The 21,500-nt window shown below is 41.4% G+C and overlaps 1 protein-coding gene across 1 annotated transcript in view; it reads left to right on the forward strand.

The window, feature by feature from the left end:
- Positions 1–898: 898 nt before the first annotated feature.
- Positions 899–21,500, forward strand: part of LOC124022090 (unconventional myosin-XV-like) — a 22,773-nt gene continuing 2,171 nt past the window's right edge. The window contains exons 1-12 of the mRNA XM_046337135.1: positions 899–945; positions 1,250–1,294; positions 1,402–1,468; positions 5,220–5,292; positions 5,585–5,702; positions 6,281–6,411; positions 8,356–8,450; positions 8,947–9,040; positions 13,491–13,651; positions 14,526–14,659; positions 16,856–16,989; positions 19,266–19,399. Of these exons, the coding sequence (XP_046193091.1) occupies positions 899–945; positions 1,250–1,294; positions 1,402–1,468; positions 5,220–5,292; positions 5,585–5,702; positions 6,281–6,411; positions 8,356–8,450; positions 8,947–9,040; positions 13,491–13,651; positions 14,526–14,659; positions 16,856–16,989; positions 19,266–19,399 (1,233 nt within the window). The remainder of the gene's footprint in view (positions 946–1,249; positions 1,295–1,401; positions 1,469–5,219; positions 5,293–5,584; positions 5,703–6,280; positions 6,412–8,355; positions 8,451–8,946; positions 9,041–13,490; positions 13,652–14,525; positions 14,660–16,855; positions 16,990–19,265; positions 19,400–21,500) is intronic.

Consider the following 21,500-nt stretch of genomic DNA (forward strand, 5'->3'; position numbering starts at 1 on the left):
TACTACTGTATACATGTTGCTGTGGTTTAGGAGGGGTTTGATGAGGTCCTAGAGGTCGACGAGAGCGTTCTGTACTACTGTATACATGTTGCTGTGGTTTAGGAGGGGTTTGATGAGGTCCCAGAGGTCAACGAGAGCGTTCTGTACTACTGTATACATGTTGCTGTGGTTTAGGAGGGGTTTGATGAGGTCACAGAGGTCGACGAGAGCGTTCTGTACTACTGTACAACTGTATACATGTTGCTGTGGTTTAGGAGGGGTTTGATGAGGTCCTAGAGGTCGACGAGAGCGTTCTGTACTACTGTATACATGTTGCTGTGGTTTAGGAGGGGTTTGATGAGGTCCTAGAGGTCGACGAGAGCGTTCTGTACTACTGTATACATGTTGCTGTGGTTTAGGAGGGGTTTGATGAGGTCCCAGAGGTCAACGAGAGCGTTCTGTACTACTGTATACATGTTGCTGTGGTTTAGGAGGGGTTTGATGAGGTCCTAGAGGTCGACGAGAGCGTTCTGTACTACTGTATACATGTTGCTGTGGTTTAGGAGGGGTTTGATGAGGTCCTAGAGGTCGACGAGAGCGTTCTGTACTACTGTATACATGTTGCTGTGGTTTAGGAGGGGTTTGATGAGGTCCTAGAGGTCAACGAGAGCGTTCTGTACTACTGTATACATGTTGCTGTGGTTTAGGAGGGGTTTGATGAGGTCCTAGAGGTCGACGAGAGCGTTCTGTACTACTGTATACATGTTGCTGTGGTTTAGGAGGGGTTTGATGAGGTCCCAGAGGTCGACGAGAACGTTCTGTACTACTGTACTACTGTATACATGTTGCTGTGGTTTAGGAGGGGTTTGATGAGGTCCTAGAGATCGACGAGAGCATTCTGCAGGACACGCGGTACGATATGGTGGAGTTCGCAAACAAATACTTTAGACAACCGGCTGCTAAGGGGTAAGCACACACACACCACTCACACACACATCACACACATCAACACACACACACACACACACACACACACACACACACACACACACACACACACACACACACACACACACACACACACACACACACACACACACACACACACCACTCACGCACACATCAAACACACACACACACACATCACTCACACACACATTAAACACACACACACCACTCACACACCTTCCACTGTGTCCCTCAGAAGTGAGTGTTTATCTGTGGTCCCACAGGGCCTCTGTGAGTGTTTATCTGTGGTTCCTCCCCACAGGGCCTTTGTGAGTGTGTATCTGTGGTTCCTCCCCACAGGGCCTCTGTGAGTGTTTATCTGTGGTTCCTCCCCACAGGGCCTCTGTGAGTGTTTATCTGTGGTCCCTCCCCACAGGGCCTCTGTGAGTGTTTATCTGTGGTTCCTCCCCACAGGGCCTCTGTGAAGTCCAAGAAGCCCAAAGACACCAGAGATCCCTTTGAAATGGTCAGGTTCTCCAAGGTAACACATTATAACACATTATAACACATTATAACACATTATAACACTTTAAAATACATTATAACACATCAGGTTCTCCAAGGTAACACATTATAACACATTATAACACAATATAACACATTATAACACATTATAACACATTATAACACAATATAACACATTATAACACATTATAACACATTATAACACATTATAACACACTATAACACATCAGGTTCTCCAAGGTAACACATTATAACACAATATAACACATTATAACACATTATAACACAATATAACACATTATAACACATCAGGTTCTCCAAGGTAACACATTATAACACAATATAACACATTATAACACATTATAACACATTATAACACATTATAACACAATATAACACATTATAACACTTTAAAATACATTATAACACATCAGGTTCTCCAAGGTAACACATTATAACACATTATAACACATTATAACACATTATAACACAATATAACACATTATAACACATTATAACACATTATAACACATTATAACACATTATAACACATCAGGTTCTCCAAGGTAACACATTATAACACATTATAACACATTATAACACATTATAACACATTATAATACATTATAACACATCAGGTTCTCCAAGGTAACACATTATAACACATTATAACACATTATAACACATTATAACACAATATAACACATTATAACACAATATAACACATTATAACACATTATAACACATTATAACACATTATAACACATTATAACACATTATAACACATTATAACACAATATAACACATTATAACACATTATAATACATTATAACACATCAGGTTCTCCAAGGTAACACATTATAACACATTATAACACGTTATAATACATCAAGGTCTCCAAGGTAACACATTATAACACATTATAACACATTATAACACATTATAATACATTATAACACATTATAACACATTATAATACATTATAACACATCAGGTTCTCCAAGGTAACACATTATAACACATTATAACACATTATAACACAATATAACACATTATAACACATTATAACACATTATAACACATTATAACACATCAGGTTCTCCAAGGTAACACATTATAACACATTATAACACATTATAACACAATATAACACATTATAACACATTATAACACATTATAACACATTATAACACATTATAACACATCAGGTTCTCCAAGGTAACACATTATAACACATTATAACACATTATAACACAATATAACACATTATAACACATTATAACACATTATAACACATTATAATACATTATAACACATCAGGTTCTCCAAGGTAACACATTATAACACATTATAACACATTATAACACAATATAACACATTATAACACAATATAACACATTATAACACATTATAACACATTATAACACATTATAACACAACATAACACATTATAACACAATATAACACATTATAACACATTATAATACATTATAACACATCAGGTTCTCCAAGGTAACACATTATAACACATTATAACACATTATAATACATCAAGGTCTCCAAGGTAACACATTATAACACATTATAACACATTATAATACATTATAACACATCAGGTTCTCCAAGGTAACACATTATAACACATTATAACACATTATAACACAACATAACACATTATAACACATTATAACACATTATAATACATTATAACACATCAGGTTCTCCAAGGTAACACATTATAACACATTATAACACATCAAGGTCTCCAAGGTAACACATTATAACACATTATAACACAACATAACACATTATAACACATTATAACACATTATAACACATTATAACACATTATAACACATTATAACACATCAGGTTCTCCAAGGTAACACATTATAACACATTATAACACATTATAACACAATATAACACATTATAACACATTATAACACATTATAACACATTATAACACATTATAACACATCAGGTTCTCCAAGGTAACACATTATAACACATTATAACACATTATAACACAATATAACACATTATAACACATTATAACACATTATAACACATTATAATACATTATAACACATCAGGTTCTCCAAGGTAACACATTATAACACATTATAAGACATTATAACACAATATAACACATTATAACACAATATAACACATTATAACACATTATAACACATTATAACACAACATAACACATTATAACACAATATAACACATTATAACACATTATAATACATTATAACACATCAGGTTCTCCAAGGTAACACATTATAACACATTATAACACATTATAATACATCAAGGTCTCCAAGGTAACACATTATAACACATTATAACACATTATAATACATTATAACACATCAGGTTCTCCAAGGTAACACATTATAACACATTATAACACATTATAACACAACATAACACATTATAACACATTATAACACATTATAATACATTATAACACATCAGGTTCTCCAAGGTAACACATTATAACACATTATAACACATCAAGGTCTCCAAGGTAACACATTATAACACATTATAACACATTATAACACATTATAACACATTATAACACATTATAACACATTATAACACATCAGGTTCTCCAAGGTAACACATTATAACACATTATAAGACATTATAACACATTATAATACATCAAGGTCTCCAAGGTAACACATTATAACACATTATAACACATTATAACACATTATAACACAACATAACACATTATAACACATTATAACACATTATAATACATTATAACACATCAGGTTCTCCAAGGTAACACATTATAACACATTATAAGACATTATAACACATTATAATACATCAAGGTCTCCAAGGTAACACATTATAACACATTATAACACAACATAACACATTATAACACATTATAACACATTATAACACATTATAATACATTATAACACATCAGGTTCTCCAATGTAACACATTATAACACATTATAAGACATTATAACACATTATAATACATCAAGGTCTCCAAGGTAACACATTATAACACATTATAACACATTATAACACATTATAACACAACATAACACATTATAACACATTATAACACATTATAACACATTATAATACATTATAACACATCAGGTTCTCCAATGTAACACATTATAACACATTATAACACATTATAACACATTATAACACATCAAGGTCTCCAAGGTAACACATTATAACACATTATAACACATCAGGTTCTCAAAGGTAACACATTATAACACATTATAACACATCAGGTTCTCCAAGGTAACACATTATAACACATTATAACACATTATAACACATCAGGTTCTCCAAGGTAACACATAACACATTATAACACATTATAACACATTATAACACATTATAACACTTCAGGTTCTCCAAGGTAACACATAACACATTATAACACATTATAACACATTATAACACATTATAACACATCAGGTTCTCCAAGGTAACACAATATAACACATTATAACACATTATAACACATTATAACACATTATAACACATCAAGTTCTCCAAGGTAACACATTATAACACAATATAACACATCATAACACATTATAACACATTATAACACATTATAACACATTATAACACATTATAACACATTGTAACACATTATAACACATTATAACACATACCCTAACTGTTTTATTATACCTAATTATACCTTATATCATAAGCCTTAAGTAGTTAACTATAGTTCCATTATATCTCTTTCCCCCCCAGTCTCCACTGTCTGAATCTCTGATAGAGTTCACTGATCCTGCTATGAACAGAGTGGCTACAGACATCTTCCTTTGTAAGTCATGTTTCACACTATGTCATGCTATGCCCATGCTTTGTCGTGCTATGTCATTTAATGCCTTTTTCATGTCATTTCATGTCATGGGCCGTTATGTTAAGTCATGGTATGTCATGTCCTACTACGTCCTGCGATGTCACGGTATGTCCTGCTATGTCATGTTCATAGCGGTGATGCGTTTTATGGGAGACCACCCCTTGAAGGGCCTGACAGAACAAGAAGTAGTCAACACCTTCCTGAAGGTAACACCCACACCGTCAACAGTTGGTGGTTTTGTGTTGTGTTGAAGGCGTCTGTGTGATGTGTGTGTTCTCCTCTCTCCAGCTGATTGGACAGTTTGGTCTGATGAAGGATGAAGCCTACTGTCAAATCCTCAAACAGATTACAGGAAACACCAGCCCTAAACCGTAAGACCCTAACTCTAACCCCTGACCTAATATATAATATAATAATATAATTTAGCACCTTTTATCCAAAGCGACTTACAGTCATGTGTGCAACATTCTACTATGGGTGGTCCCGGGAGAACCCACCCTAACATGCTCTACCAACTGAGCTACAGAAGGACCTCTGACCCTACTGTCAACACCTCGAACAGATTACAGGAAACACCAGCCCTAAACTGTAAAACCCTAACTCTAACCCCCTGACCTCTGACCCTACTGTCAAATCCTCAAACAGATTACAGGAAACACCAGCCCTAAACCGTAAGACCCTAACTCTAACCCCTGACCTCTGACCCTACTGTCAACACCTCGAACAGATTACAGGAAACACCAGCCCTAAACTGTAAGACCCTAACTCTAACCCCCTGACCTCTGACCCTACTGTCAAATCCTCAAACAGATTACAGGAAACACCAGCTCTAAACCGTAAGACCCTAACTCTAATCACTGACCTTTAACCCCTGACCTCTAACCCCTGACCTCTAACTCTAATCCTGACCTCTGACTCTGACCTCTAACCTTGAACTTCTAACCTTTAGGGACAGTTGTCAGCGTGGCTGGAGGTTGCTTTACATCCTGACTGCGTTCTATCGCTGCTCTGAGGTCCTGAAGCCCTTCCTGTTGAAGTTCCTACAGAACGCCTCCCTCAGTCAGGGAGGAGTGTTCCAGGGTAGGTGTCTTCCTGTTCCAGGGTGGGTGTTCCTGTTTCCTGTTTCATGGTAGGTGTATTCCTGTTCCAGGGTAGGTGTCTTCCTGTTCCAGGGTAGGTGTCTTCCTGTTTCAGGGTAGATGTCTTCCTGTTCCAGGGTAGGTGTCTTCCTGTTTCAGGGTAGATGTCTTTCTGTTCCAGGGTAGATGTCTTCCTGTTTCAGGGTAGGTGTCTTCCTGTTCCAGGGTAGGTGTCTTCCTGTTCCAGGGTAATTGTCTTCCTGTTTCAGGGTAGGTGTCTTCCTGTTCCAGGGTAGTTGTCTTCCTGTTCCAGGGTAGTTGTCTTCCTGTTTCAGGGTAGATGTCTTCCTGTTTCAGGGTAGGTGTCTTCCTGTTTCAGGGTAGGTGTCTTCCTGTTTCAGGGTAGGTGTCTTCCTGTTCCAGGGTAGGTGTCTTCCTGTTTCAGGTAGGTGTCTTCCTGTTCCAGGGTAGATGTCTTCCTGTTTCAGGGTAGGTGTCTTCCTGTTTCAGGGTAGGTGTCTTCCTGTTTCAGGGTAGGTGTCTTCCTGTTCCAGGGTAGGTGTCTTCCTGTCTCTGTGTATTGATAGGTATATTGGTAATGTCTATTCTCCAGGTAATGTCTCTGTGTATTGATAGGTATAATGGTAATGTCTCCAGGTAATGTCTCTGTGTATTGATAGGTATATTGGTAATGTCTCCAGGTAATGTCTCTGTGTATTGATAGGTATAATGTCTATTCTCCAGGTAATGTCTCTGTGTATTGATAGGTATATTGGTAATGTCTCCAGGTAATGTCTCTGTGTATTGATAGGTAAATTGGTAATGTCTATTCTCCAGGTAATGTCTCTGTGTATTGATAGGTATATTGGTAATGTCTCCAGGTAATGTCTCTGTGTATTGATAGGTATATTGGTAATGTCTCCAGGTAATGTCTCTGTGTATTGATAGGTAAATTGGTAATGTCTATTCTCCAGGTAATGTCTCTGTGTATTGATAGGTATATTGGTAATGTCTCCAGGTAATGTCTCTGTGTATTGATAGGTAAATTGGAAATGTCTATTCTCCAGGTAATGTCTCTGTGTATTGATAGGTATATTGGTAATGTCTCCAGGTAATGTCTCTGTGTATTGATAGGTATATTGGTAATGTCTATTCTCCAGGTAATGTCTCTGTGTATTGATAGGTATATTGGTAATGTCTATTCTCCAGGTAATGTCTCTGTGTATTAATAGGTATAATGTCTATTCTCCAGGTAATGTCTCTGTGTATTGATAGGTATAATGGTAATGTCTATTCTCCAGGTAATGTCTCCGTGTATTGAGAGGTATATTGGTAATGTCTATTCTCCAGGTAATGTCTCTGTGTATTGATAGGTATAATGTCTATTCTCCAGGTAATGTCTCTGTGTATTGATAGGTATAATGTCTATTCTCCAGGTAATGTCTCTGTGTATTGATAGGTATAATGTCTATTCTCCAGGTAATGTCTCTGTGTATTGATAGGTATATTGGTAATGTCTATTCTCCAGGTAATGTCTCTGTGTATTGATAGGTATATTGGTATAATGTCTATTCTCCAGGTAATGTCTCTGTGTATTGATAGGTATATTGTTAATGTCTATTCTCCAGGTAATGTCTCTGTGTATTGATAGGTATATTGTTAATGTCTATTCTCCAGGTAATGTCTCTGTGTATTGATAGGTATATAATGTCTATTCTCCAGGTAATGTCTCTGTGTATTGATAGGTATAATGTCTATTTCTCCAGGTAATGTCTCTGTGTATTGATAGGTATAATGTCTATTCTCCAGGTAATGTCTCTGTGTATTGATAGGTATAATGGTCTATTCTCCAGGTAATGTCTCTGTGTATTGATAGGTATAATGTCTATTCTCCAGGTAATGTCTCTGTGTATTGATAGCTATATTGTTAATGTGTTCTCCATAGGCATATCAAAGGCTTGTGAGCAGAACCTGAGGAAGACCTATCGGTACGGAGGACGCATCATTCCTCCCAGCAGTATGGAACTGAAAGCTACGGTGGTTAGTTCTCACCTTTCATGCCTAACTCCTAACCTTAACCCCTTACCCTTGGTCCTTACCCTTGACATCTGACCTGTGGTGCACAGTAATGATCACTAGCATTGGAACATTCCCCCAAATTTAGTACGAACATTTCTAAATAACCAGCTAGCTAAATTTACAAATAGTTTGGATAGAGCATGACCTCTAATGTCTTACTCCTGACCTCTAATGTCTTACCCCTCACCTCTAATGTCTTACCCCTGACCTCTAATGTCTTACTCCTGACCTCTAATGTCTAACCCTGACCTCTGTCTAACCCCTGACCGCTAATGTCTAACCCCTGACCTCTACTGTCTAACCCCAGACGTCTAACCCCTGACCAGACTGTCTAACCTCTGACCTCTAATGTCAAATCTCTGATCTCTAATGTCGAATCTCTGATCTCTAATGTCGAATCTCTGACCTCTAATGTCTAACCGCTGACCTCTACTGTCTAACCCCTGACCTCTAACAGGCGGGGAGGAGCTCCAAGCGACAACTGTTCCTCTTCCCAGGAGGCATCGAACGACACCTGAAGATCAAGACGTGCTCTGTGAGTCTCATAGACTGTGTTGTTCCCTTCTGTCTCTGAGTCTACTAGACTGTGTCTGTTCCCTTCTGTCTCTGTCTACTAGACTGTGTCTGTTCCCTTCTGTCTCTGTCTACTAGACTGTGTCTGTTCCCTTCTGTCTCTGTCTACTAGACTGTGTCTGTTCCCTTCTGTCCCTGTCTACTAGACTGTGTCTGTTCCCTTCTGTCTCTGTCTACTAGACTGTGTCTGTTCCCTTCTGTCTCTGAGTCTACTAGACTGTGTCTGTGTCTACTAGACTGTGTCTGTTCCCTTCTGTCTCTGTCTACTAGACTGTGTCTGTTCCCTTCTGTCTCTGTCTACTAGACTGTGTCTGTTCCCTGTTTCTGTCTCTGTCTACTAGACTGTGTCTGTTCCCTTCTGTCTCTGTCTACTAGACTGTGTCTGTTCCCTTCTGTCTCTGTCTACTAGACTGTGTGTCTGTTCCCTTCTGTCTCTGAGTCTACTAGACTGTCTCTGTCTACTAGACTGTGTCTGTTCCCTTCTGTCTCTGTCTACTAGACTGTGTCTGTTCCCTTCTGTCTCTGAGTCTACTAGACTGTGTCTGTTCCCTTCTGTCTCTGAGTCTACTAGACTGTGTCTGTTCCCTTCTGTCTCTGTCTACTAGACTGTGTCTGTTCCCTTCTGTCTCTGTCAGTCTGAGTCTACTAGACTGTGTCTGTTCCCTTCTGTCTCTGTCTACTAGACTGTGTCTGTTCCTTCTGTCTCTGTCTCTGAGTCTACTAGACTGTGTCTGTTCCCTTCTGTCTCTGAGTCTACTAGACTGTGTCTGTTCCCTTCTGTCTCTGTCTACTAGACTGTGTCTGTTCCCTTCTGTCTCTGTCTACTAGACTGTGTCTGTTCCCTTCTGTCTCTGTCTACTAGACTGTGTCTGTTCCCTTCTGTCTCTGTCAGTCTACTAGACTGTGTCTGTTCCCTTCTGTCTCTGTCAGTCTACTAGACTGTGTCTGTTCTCTTCTGTCTCTGAGTCTACTAGACTGTGTCTGTTCCCTTCTGTCTCTGTCTACTAGACTGTGTCTGTTCCCTGTCTCTGTCTCTGAGTCTACTAGACTGTGTCTGTTCCCTTCTGTCTCTGTCTACTAGACTGTGTCTGTTCCCTTCTGTCTCTGTCAGTCTACTAGACTGTGTCTGTTCCCTTCTGTCTCTGAGTCTACTAGACTGTGTCTGTTCCCTTCTGTCTCTGAGTCTACTAGACTGTGTCTGTTCCCTTCTGTCTCTGTCTACTAGACTGTGTCTGTTCCCTTCTGTCTCTGAGTCTACTAGACTGTGTCTGTTCCCTTCTGTCTCTGGTCAGTCTACTAGACTGTGTCTGTTCCCTTCTGTCTCTGTCTACTAGACTGTGTCTGTTCCCTTCTGTCTCTGAGTCTACTAGACTGTGTCTGTTCCCTTCTGTCTCTGTCAGTCTCTAGACTGTGTCTGTTCCCTTCTGTCTCTGTGTCTACTAGACTGTGTCTGTTCCCTTCTGTCTCTGTCAGTCTAGACTGTGTCTGTTCCCTTCTGTCTCTAGACTGACTGTGTCTGTTCCCTTCTGTCTCTGTCAGTCTACTAGACTGTGTCTGTTCCCTTCTGTCTCTGAGTCTACTAGACTGTGTCTGTTCCCTTCTGTCTCTGAGTCTACTAGACTGTGTCTGTTCCCTTCTGTCTCTGTCTACTAGACTGTGTCTGTTCCCTTCTGTCTCTGTCAGTCTACTAGACTGTGTCTGTTCCCTTCTGTCTCTGAGTCTACTAGACTGTGTCTGTTCCCTTCTGTCTCTGAGTCTACTAGACTGTGTCTGTTCCCTTCTGTCTCTGAGTCTACTAGACTGTGTCTGTTCCCTTCTGTCTCTGTCAGTCTACTAGACTGTGTCTGTTCCCTTCTGTCTCTGTCTACTAGAGAGACTGTGTCTGTTCCCTTCTGTCTCTGTCAGTCTACTGTGTCTGTTCCCTTCTGTCTCTAGACTGTGTCTGTTCTGTCTCTGAGTCCTAGACTGTGTCTGTTCCCTTCTGTCTGTCAGTCTACTAGACTGTGTCTGTTCCCTTCTGTCTCCTTCTGTCTCTGTCAGTCTACTAGACTGTGTCTGTTCCCTTCTGTCTCTGTCTGAGTCTCTACTAGACTGTGTCTGTTCCCTTCTGTCTCTGTCTACTAGACTGTGTCTGTTCCCTTCTGTCTCTGTCTCAGTCTACTAGACTGTGTCTCTGTTCCCTTCTGTCTCTGAGTCTACTAGACTGTGTCTGTTCCCTTCTGTCTCTGTCAGTCTACTAGACTGTGTCTGTTCCCTTCTGTCTCTGTCTACTAGACTGTGTCTGTTCCCTTCTGTCTCTGAGTCTACTAGACTGTGTCTGTTCCCTTCTGTCTCTGAGTCTACTAGACTGTGTCTGTTCCCTTCTGTCTCTGTCTACTAGACTTCTGTCTCTGTCTGTCTCTCAGTCTACTAGACTGTGTCTGTTCCCTTCTGTCTCTGAGTCTACTAGACTGTGTCTGTTCCCTTCTGTCTCTGAGTCTACTAGACTGTGTCTGTTCCCTTCTGTCTCTGAGTCTACTAGACTGTGTTCTGTTCCCTGTTCTGTTCTCTGTCAGTCTACTAGACTGTGTCTGTTCCCTTCTGTCTCTGTCAGTCTACTAGACTGTGTCTGTTCCCTTCTGTCTCTGAGTCTACTAGACTGTGTCTGTTCCCTTCTGTCTCTGTCAGTCTACTAGACTGTGTCTGTTCCCTTCTGTCCCCCTGAGTGTCTGTGTGCTTAGGATGATATCTGTGTCTGTTCCCTTCTGTCTCTGAGTCTACTAGATGTCTACTAGACTGTGTCTGTTCCCTTCTGTCTCTGTAGTCTACTAATTTTCTGTTCTGTATATCTCTCTCTGTATTACAGTGGGTTCTGATCATGTTCTGTTGTGTGTATCTCTCTCTCTGTATTACAGTGGGTTCTGATCATGTTCTGTTGTGTGTATCTCTCTCTCTGTGTATTACAGTGGGTTCTGATCATGTTCTGTTCTCTCTGTGTATACAGTGGGTTCTGATTGTGTGTATCTGTCTCTGTGTATTACAGTGGGTTCTGATCATGTTCTGTTGTGTGTATCTCTCTGATGTGTATTACATTTCTGTTCTGGTTCTGTGTATTCATGTTCTGTTGTGTGTATCTCTCTCTGTGTATTACAGTGGGTTCTGATCATGTTCTGTTGTGTGTATTAGTGGGTTCTGATCATGTTCTCTCTCTCTGTGTATTACAGTGGGTTCTGATCATGTTCTGTTGTGTGTATCTCTCTCTCTGTGTATTACAGTGGGTTCTGATCATGTTCTGTTGTGTGTATCTCTCTCTCTGTGTATTACAGTGGGTTCTGATCATGTTCTGTTGTGTGTATCTCTCTCTCTGTGTATTACAGTGGGTGTTCTGATCTCTCTCTCTGTGTATTCAGTGGGTTCTGATTACATGTTCTGTTGTGTGTATCTCTCTCTGTGTATTACAGTTGGTTCTGATCATGTTCTGTTGTGTGTATCTCTGTGTATTACAGTGGGTTCTGATCATGTTCTGTTGTGTGTTCTGTTGTGTGTATCTCTGTGTATTACAGTGGGTTCTGATCATGTTCTGTTGTGTGTATCTCTGTGTATTACTCTCTGTTCTGTTGTTGTATATACATTACAGTGGGTGCTGATCATGTTCTGTTGTGTGTATATTTGTCCTCCTGTGCTGCAGGTGGCGCTGGACGTTCTGATAGTGTGAGCTCTGTTACAGATGGGTATTCTACATCAGACTGTTGAGGCCGTATTACAGTGGGTACTGCTGTTCTTCCTGGTCACGTAAAAGAGGTATGATCATGTTCTGTTGTGTGTATCTCACACAGTTGGTTCTGATCATGTTCTGTTGTGTGTATCTCTGTGTATTACACACATCTCTCTCTGTGTATTACAGTGGGTTCTGATCACACAGTGGGTTCTGATCATGTTCACACACACACATGTTCTGTTGTGTGTACTGTGTATTACACACTGTTGTGTGTACACAGTGGGTTCACACACACAGTGGGTTCTGACACTGTGTATTACAGTGGGTTCTGATCACACACACACACATGTTCACACACACACACACACACACACACATGTTCTGTTGTGTATATCTCACACACACACAGTCAGACTGTCCATACTACTGTCTACACAGACTGTCTGTCTGTCTGTCTGTCTACACACACACACACACACAGTCAGACTGTCCATACTACTGTAAACTACTGTTCTCTGTCTGTCTGTCTGTCTGTCTGTCTGTCTGTCTGTCTGTCTGTCTGTCTGTCTGTCTGTCTGTCTGTCTGTCTGTCTGTCTGTCTGTCTGTCTGTCTGTCTGTCTGTCTGTCTGTCTGTCTGTCTGTCTGTCTGTCTGTCTGTCTGTCTACAGGTCAGACTGTCCATTCTTTAATATTACAGTTTGTGTGTGTGTGTCTGTCTGTCCGTCTGCAGGTGAGAATGTCCGTCCCCTCAATAAGAGGGAGTACATCCTGGACATTGCTACGGAGGCGGAGCCAATGGACTGTAACTACAGCCTGTGGTTCAGGAGGGTCATCTGGACACAGACGCTCAAATTTGACAACGAGCTCTGTGTCACCATGCATTATAACCAGGTATAATAACCAGCTCTGTGTCACCATGCATTATAACCAGGTATAACAACACTACGATACATTATAACCAGGTATAACAACACTAAGATGCATTATAACCAGGTATAATAACACTATGATGCATTATAACCAGGTATAACAACACTATGAAGCATTATAACCAGGTATAAAAACACTGTGATGCATTATAACCAGGTATAACAACACTATGATGCATTATAACCAGGTATAACAACACTATGAAACATTATAACCAGGTATAACAACACTAAGATGCCTTATAACCAGGTATAACAACAGTGATGCATTATAACCAGGTATAACAACACTGTGATGCATTATAACCAGGTATAACAACACTACGATACATTATAACCAGGTATAACAACACTAAGATGCATTATAACCAGGTATAATAACCAGCTCTGTGTCACCATGCATTATAACCAGGTATAACAACACTATGATGCATTATAACCAGGTATAACAACACTACGATACATTATAACCAGGTATAACAACCAGCTCTGTGTCACCATGCATTATAACCAGGTATAATAACACCATGATGCATTATAACCAGGTATAACAACACCATGATGCATTATAACCAGGTATAACAACACTATGAAGCATTATAACCAGGTATAACAACACTATGAAGCATTATGAAGCATTATAACCAGGTATAACAACACTATGAAGCATTATAACCAGGTATAACAACACTATGAAGCATTATAACCAGGTATAACAACAGTGATGCATTATAACCAGGTATAACAACACTATGATGCATTATAACCAGGTATAACAACACTATGATGCATTATAACCAGCTATAACAGTCTGCTCTGTATTTACTTTATAACAGGTGCTTCCAGACTACCGTAAGGGCTTGATGAACATCCTGCCCAGAGGTAAAGTCTCTGAACAGCTGTTCCTCCAGATCTCTAAACTATCAGCTCTGCAACACAGAGCCAAGGACATGACGTTCATACCCAGCATGTAAGAACACATATTACAGTGCATTATGGGGGAGCTGGTTGCTGTGTACAGTGCATTATGGGGGAGCTGGTTGCCGTGTACAGTGCATTATGGGGGAGGTGGTTGCTGTGTACAGTGCATTATGGGGGAGCTGGTTGCTGTGTACAGTGCATTATGGGGGAGGTGGTTGCTGTGTACAGTGAATTATGGGGGAAGTGGTTGCCGTGTACAGTGCATTATGGGGGAGGTGGTTGCAGTGTACAGTGCATTAAGGGGGAGGTGGTTGCCGTGTACAGTGCATTATCTCTCCGTAATCTCTCCAGCATCTCTATGTACTCTCCATCATCTCTCCAGCATCTCTATGTAATCTCTCCATCATCTCTATGTAATCTCTCCATCATCTCTCCAGCATCTCTATGTAATCTCTCCATCATCTCTATGTAACTCTCCATCATCTCTCCAGCATCTCTATGTAATCTTTCCATCATCTCTCCAGCATCTCTATGTAATTTCTCCATCATCTCCAGCATCTCTATGTCCAATCTCTCCATCATCTCATCTCTCCATCATCTCTATGTAATCTCTCCAGCATCTCTATGTAATCTCTCCATCATCTCTATGTAATCTCTCCATCATCTCTCCGTAATCTCTCCATCATCTCTATGTAATCTCTCCATCATCTCTATGTAATCTCTCCATCAATAATCTCTCCATCATCTCCATCATCTCTATGTAATCTCTCCATCATCTCTCCAGCATCTCTATGTAATCTCTCCATCATCTCTATGTAATCTCTCCATCATCTCTCCAGCATCTCTATGTAATCTCTCCAGCATCTCTATGTAATCTCTCCATCATCTCCATGTAATCTCTCCATCATCTCTATGTAATCTCGCCATCATCTCTCCGTAATCTCTCCATCATCTCTATGTAATCTCTCCATCATCTCTATGTAATCTCTCCATCATCTCTCCATCATCTCTATGTAATCTCTCCATCATCTCTCCAGCATCTCTATGTAATCTCTCCATCATCTCTATGTAATCTCTCCATCATCTCTATGTAATCTCTCCATCATCTCCCGTAATCTCTCCATCATCTCTATGTAATCTCTCCATCATCTCTATGTAATCTCTCCATCATCTCTATGTAATCTCTCCATCATCTCTATGTAATCTCTCCATCATCTCTATGTAATCTCTGTAATCTCTCCATCATCTCTACGTAATCTCTCCATCATCTCTATGTCATCTCTCCGTCATCTCTCCATCATCTCTATGTAATCTCTATGTAATCCTCTGTAATCTCTATGTAATCTCTCCATCATCTCTATGTAATCTCTCCATCATCTCTATGTAATCTCTCCATCATCTCTATGTAATCTCTCTGTAATCTCTCCATCATCTCTACGTAATCTCTCTAATCTCTCTGTAATCTCTACGTCATCTCTCCATCATCTCTATTTAATCTCTATGTAATCTCTACGTAATCTCTCTATAATCTCTCCATCATCTCTATAATCTCTCCATCATCTCTATGTAATCTCTCTGTAATCTCTCCATCATCTCTATGTAATCTCTCTGTAATCTCCACATCATCTCTCCATCATCCCTCTGTAATCTCTATGTCATCTCTATGTAATCTCTGTCATCTCTATGTAATCTCTATGTAATATCTACATCATCTCTATGTAATCTCTATGTCATCTCTCCATCATCTCTATGTAATCTTTCCGTCATCTCTATGTCATCTATATGTCATCTGTCCGTCATCTTTACGTCATCTCTATGTAATCTCTGTAATCTCTGTGTCATCTCTCTGTAATCTCTGTGTCATCTCTATGTAATCTCTATGTCATCTCTATGTAATCTCTGTGTCATCTCTATGTAATCTCTGTCATCTCTATGTAATCTCTATATCATCTCTATGTAATCTTTATGTCATCTCTATGTAATCTCTATGTAATCTCTGTGTAATCTCTATGTAATCTCTGTGTCATCTTTATGTAATCTCTGTGTCATCTCTATGTAATCTCTGTGTCATCTCCATGTAATCTCTGTGTCATCTCTCTGTAATCTCTATGTCATCTCTATGTAATCTCTATGTAATCTCTGTCATCTCTCCATCATGTCAATGAATGTAAAAAAAAAAAACCTAGAACTGAGAAACATTAAAAATATATATATTTTTTTAATCCTCTATCCTTTCTCTCGCCAGCCATGAGTTGTCAGAGTACATCCCCCCCCTTCTGTTTGGGAAGCAGCCTCCCCAGGCATGGGTCACCATGGTAACTCAGCACATGCAGCAGGTCCAGACCCTCAACCCGCACCAGGCCAAAGCTCAGTTTCTGGGTACGACACAGACACACACCTAACACACACTAATACACATACAATACATATACAAAAGGGGGGTAGGCCACACAACCTCTCAGAACGGGACCTACGAGTGGAAGGCCACACAACCTCACAGAACGTGTGCTGAAGCATTAGTGTGTAAACATCATCTGTCCTCGGTTGCAACACATCACTACCGAGTTCCCAACTGCCTTGAGAAGCAACGTCAACACAATAACTGTTCGTAGGGAGTGTCGTAGGGGTTTCCATGGCCGAGCAGCCGCACATTAGCCTGAGATCATCATCATGCTCAATGCCAAGCGTCGGCTGGAGTGGTGTAAAGCTCACCGCCATTGGGCTGTGGAGCAATGGAAACGCGTTCTATGGAGTGATAATTAACACTTCACCGTCTGGCAGTCCGATGGACGAATCTGGGTTTGGCGGATGCCAGGTGGAGAACGCTACCTGCCCCAATGCATAGTGCCAACTGTAAAGTTTGGTGGAGAACGCTACCTGCCCCAATGCATAGTGCCAACTGTAAAGTTTGGTGGAGAACGCTACCTGCCCCAATGCATAGTGCCAACTGTAAAGTTTGGTGCTACCTCCCAATGCATAGTGCCAACTGTAAAGTTTGGTGGAGAACGCTACCTGCCCCAATGCATAGTGCCAACTGTAAATGGAGAAGTGCCCCAATGCATAGTGCCAACTGTAAAGTTTGGTGGAGGCTACCTGCCCCAATGCATAGTGCCAACTGTAAAGTTTGGTGGAGAACGCTACCTGCCCCAATGCATAGTGCCAACTGTAAAGTTTGGTGGAGAACGCTACCTGCCCCAATGCATAGTGCCAACTGTAAAGTTTGCCCCAATGCATAGGGCCAACTGTAAAGTTTGGTGGAGAACGCTACCTGCCCCAATGCATAGTGCCAACTGTAAAGTTTGGTGGAGAATGCTACCTGCCCCAATGCATAGTGCCAACTGTAAAGTTTGGTGGAGAACGCTACCTGCCCCAATGCATAGTGCCAACTGTAAAGTTTGGTGGAGAACGCTACCTGCCCCAATGCACAGTGCCAACTGTAAAGTTTGGTGGAGGAGGAAAGATGATCTGAGGCTGTTTTTCCTGGTTCGGGGCCCTTAGTTCCAGTGGCGGGAAATTTTAACGCTACAGCGTACAATGACATTCTAGACGATTCTGTGCTTCCAAATTTGTGGCAACAGTTTGGGGAAGGTCCTCTCCTGTTTCAGCATGACAATGCCCCCATGTACAAAGCAAGATTCATACAGAAATCGTTTGTTGTGATCAGTGTGGGATGAATTGGAACGCCGACTGTGAGCCAGTGCCCAATCAGTGCCCAACTTGACTAATGCTCTTGTGGCTGAATGGAAACAAGTCTCCCCAGCAATGTTCCAACATCTAGTGGAAAGCCTTCCCAGAAGAGTGGAGGCTGTTATAGCAGCAATGTTCCAACATCTAGTGGAAATCCTTCCTAGAAGAGTGGAGGCTGTTATAGCAGCAATGTTCCAACATCTAGTGGAAATCCTTCCTAGAAGAGTGGAGGCTGTTATAGCAGCAATGTTCCCACATCTAGTGGAAAGCCTTCCCAGAGGAGTGGAGGCTGTTATAGCAGCAATGTTCCAACATCTAGTGGAAAGCCTTCCCAGAAGAGTGGAAACTGTTATAGCAGCAATGTTCCAACATCTAGTGGAAAGCCTTCCCAGAAGAGTGGAGGCTGTTATAGCAGCAATATTCCAACATCTAGTGGAAAGCCTTCCCAGAAGAGTGGAGGCTGTTATAGCAGCAATGTCCCAACATCTAGTGGAAAGCCTTCCCAGAAGAGTGGAGACTGTTATAGCAGCAATATTACAACATCTAGTGTAAAGCCTTCCCAGAAGAGTGGAGGCTGTTATAGCAGCAATATTACAACATCTAGTGGAAAGCCTTCCCAGAAGAGTGGAGGCTGTTACAGCAGCAATATTCCAACATCTAGTGGAAAGCCTTCCCAGAAGAGTGGAGGCTGTTATAGCAGCAATATTCCAACATCTAGTGGAAAGCCTTCCCAGAAGAGTGGAGGCTGTTATAGCAGCAATGTTCCAACATCTAGAGGAAAGCCTTCCCAGAAGAGTGGAGGCTGTCATAGCAACCTGCTGAGGGGAGGACGGCTCATAATGATGCCATTCCACCTCCAGACATTACCACGAGCCCATCCTCCCCAATTAAGGTGCCACCAACCTCCTGTGACATACCCACCAGGATATGCTGTGTGTGTTTGTCTGACTGTGCCCCCCCTCCCCCAGGTCTGGTCAGTGCGTTCCCCATGTTTGGCTCCTCCTTCTTCTACGTCCAGTCCAGCAGCAGTGGCTCCATCTACGCTCCCTGTATCCTGGCTGTCAATCAAAATGGACTGCACTTTCTCAACAAGGACACTCACGTAAGGCCCGCCCACACCGCTCACTAAGTCCCGCCCACACCGCTCACTAAGTCCCGCCCACACCGCTCACTAAGTCCCACCCACACCGCTCACTAAGTCCCGCCCACACCACTCACTAAGTCCCGCCCACACCGCTCACTAAGTCCCACCCACATTGCTCACTAAGTCCTGCCCACACCGCTCACTAAGTCCCGCCCACACCGCTCACTAAGTCCCACCCACACCACTCATTAAGTCCCACCTACTTTGCCCTTGTGTTCCACCCCCCACACATGCGGTGATCTCACCTGCCTTAAATGGTGCCTCTGGAGACAAAACTTCTCTCAACTCAACGCATAGGTTTACCTCCACTGTACTCTCATCCTACCATTCCCTTGTCTGTACATTATGCCTTGAATCTATTCTTCCACCCCCAGAAATCTGCTCCTTTTACTCTCTGTTCTGAACGCACTAGACGACCAGTTCTTATATATCCTTTAGCCGTACTCTCATCCTACCATACCCTTGTCTGTACAATATGCCTTGAATCTATTCTTCAACGCCCAGAAATCTGCTCCTTTTACTCTCTGTTCTGAACGCACTAGACGACCAGTTCTTATATCCTTTAGCCATACCCTCATCCTACTCCTCCTCTGTTCCTCGGGTGATGTAGAGGTTAACCCAGGTCCTGCGTGTCCCCAGGCGCTCTCATTTGTTGACTTCTGTAACAGTAAAAGCCTTGGTTTCATGCATGTTAACATTAGAAGCCTCCTCCCTAAGCTTGTTTTACTCTCTGCTTTAGCACATTCTGCTAACCTTGATGTCCTTGATGCTGTGTCTGAATCCTGGCTTAGGAACCAAAAATCCTGAAATGTCCATTCATAATTATGTTTTCAGACAAGATAGAACTGCCAAGGGGGGTGGAGTTGGAATCTACTGCAGAGATACAGTGCCTTGCGAAAGTATTCGGCCCCCCTTGAACTTTGCGACCTTTTGCCACATTTCAGGCTTCAAACATAAAGATATAAAACTGTATTTTTTTGTGAAGAATCAACAACAAGTGGGACACAATCATGAAGTGGAACGACATTTATTGGATATTTCAAACTTTTTTAACAAACAAAAACTGAAAAATTGGGCGAATACTTTCGCAAGGCACTGTATGTCCTACTATCCAGGTCTGTGCCTAAACAATTTTTAAAAAATTCACCTTTCCAAAAACAAGCCACCGTTGCCACTTGTTATAGACCACCTTCAGCCCCCAGCTGGACACCAAAGAATTCTGAGATTTCCATCCCCAACTACAACATTTTCCGTCAAGATAGAACTGCCAAAGGGGGAGGAGTTGCAATCTACTGCAGAGATAGCCTACAAAGTTCTGTCATACTTTCCAGGTCTATTGCCAGACAGTTCTAGCTTCTAATTTTAAAAATGTATCTCTCCAGAAATAAGTCTGTCACTGTTGACACCTGTAATAGACCCCCATTTGTGTTCAAAGTTCGTTGTGTCAGGTAAGTAACCTAAACTGACACAAATTATCAACGAACCTACCAGGTACAACTCTAAATCAGTAACCATGGGCACCTTCTTAGATATCATCCTGACAAACTTGCTCTCTAAATACATCTCTGCTGTCTTCAACCAGGATCTCAGTGATCAGCGCCTCATTGCCTGCGTGTGTAATGGGTCCGCTGTCCAACGACCACCCCTCATCACTGTCAAACGCTCCCTTAAACACTTCAGCGACTAGGCCTTTCTAATCGACCTTATCGGCCCGGGTATCCTGGAAGGATATTGACCTCATCCCGTCAGAAGAGGATGCCTGGTTGTTCTTTATCGTCTGAGATCCCCAAAGATTGGAAAGCTGCCGTGGTCATCCCCCTTTTCAAAGGGGGAGACACTCTAGACCCAAACTGTTATAGACCTATATCCATCCTGCCCTTCTAAAATCTTCAAAAGCCAAGTTAACTAATCCCACCGTACCTTCTCCACTATGCAATCTGGTTTCCGAGCTGGTCATGGGTGCACCTCACCCACACTCAAGGTCCTAAACGACATCATAACCTGAATCGACCTGGCCAAAGCTTTTGACTCTGTCAATCACCGCATTCTTATCGGCTCA

The sequence above is a fragment of the Oncorhynchus gorbuscha genome, unplaced genomic scaffold (assembly GCF_021184085.1).
Source record: "Oncorhynchus gorbuscha isolate QuinsamMale2020 ecotype Even-year unplaced genomic scaffold, OgorEven_v1.0 Un_scaffold_1289, whole genome shotgun sequence".
Classification (NCBI taxonomy): domain Eukaryota; kingdom Metazoa; phylum Chordata; class Actinopteri; order Salmoniformes; family Salmonidae; genus Oncorhynchus; species Oncorhynchus gorbuscha.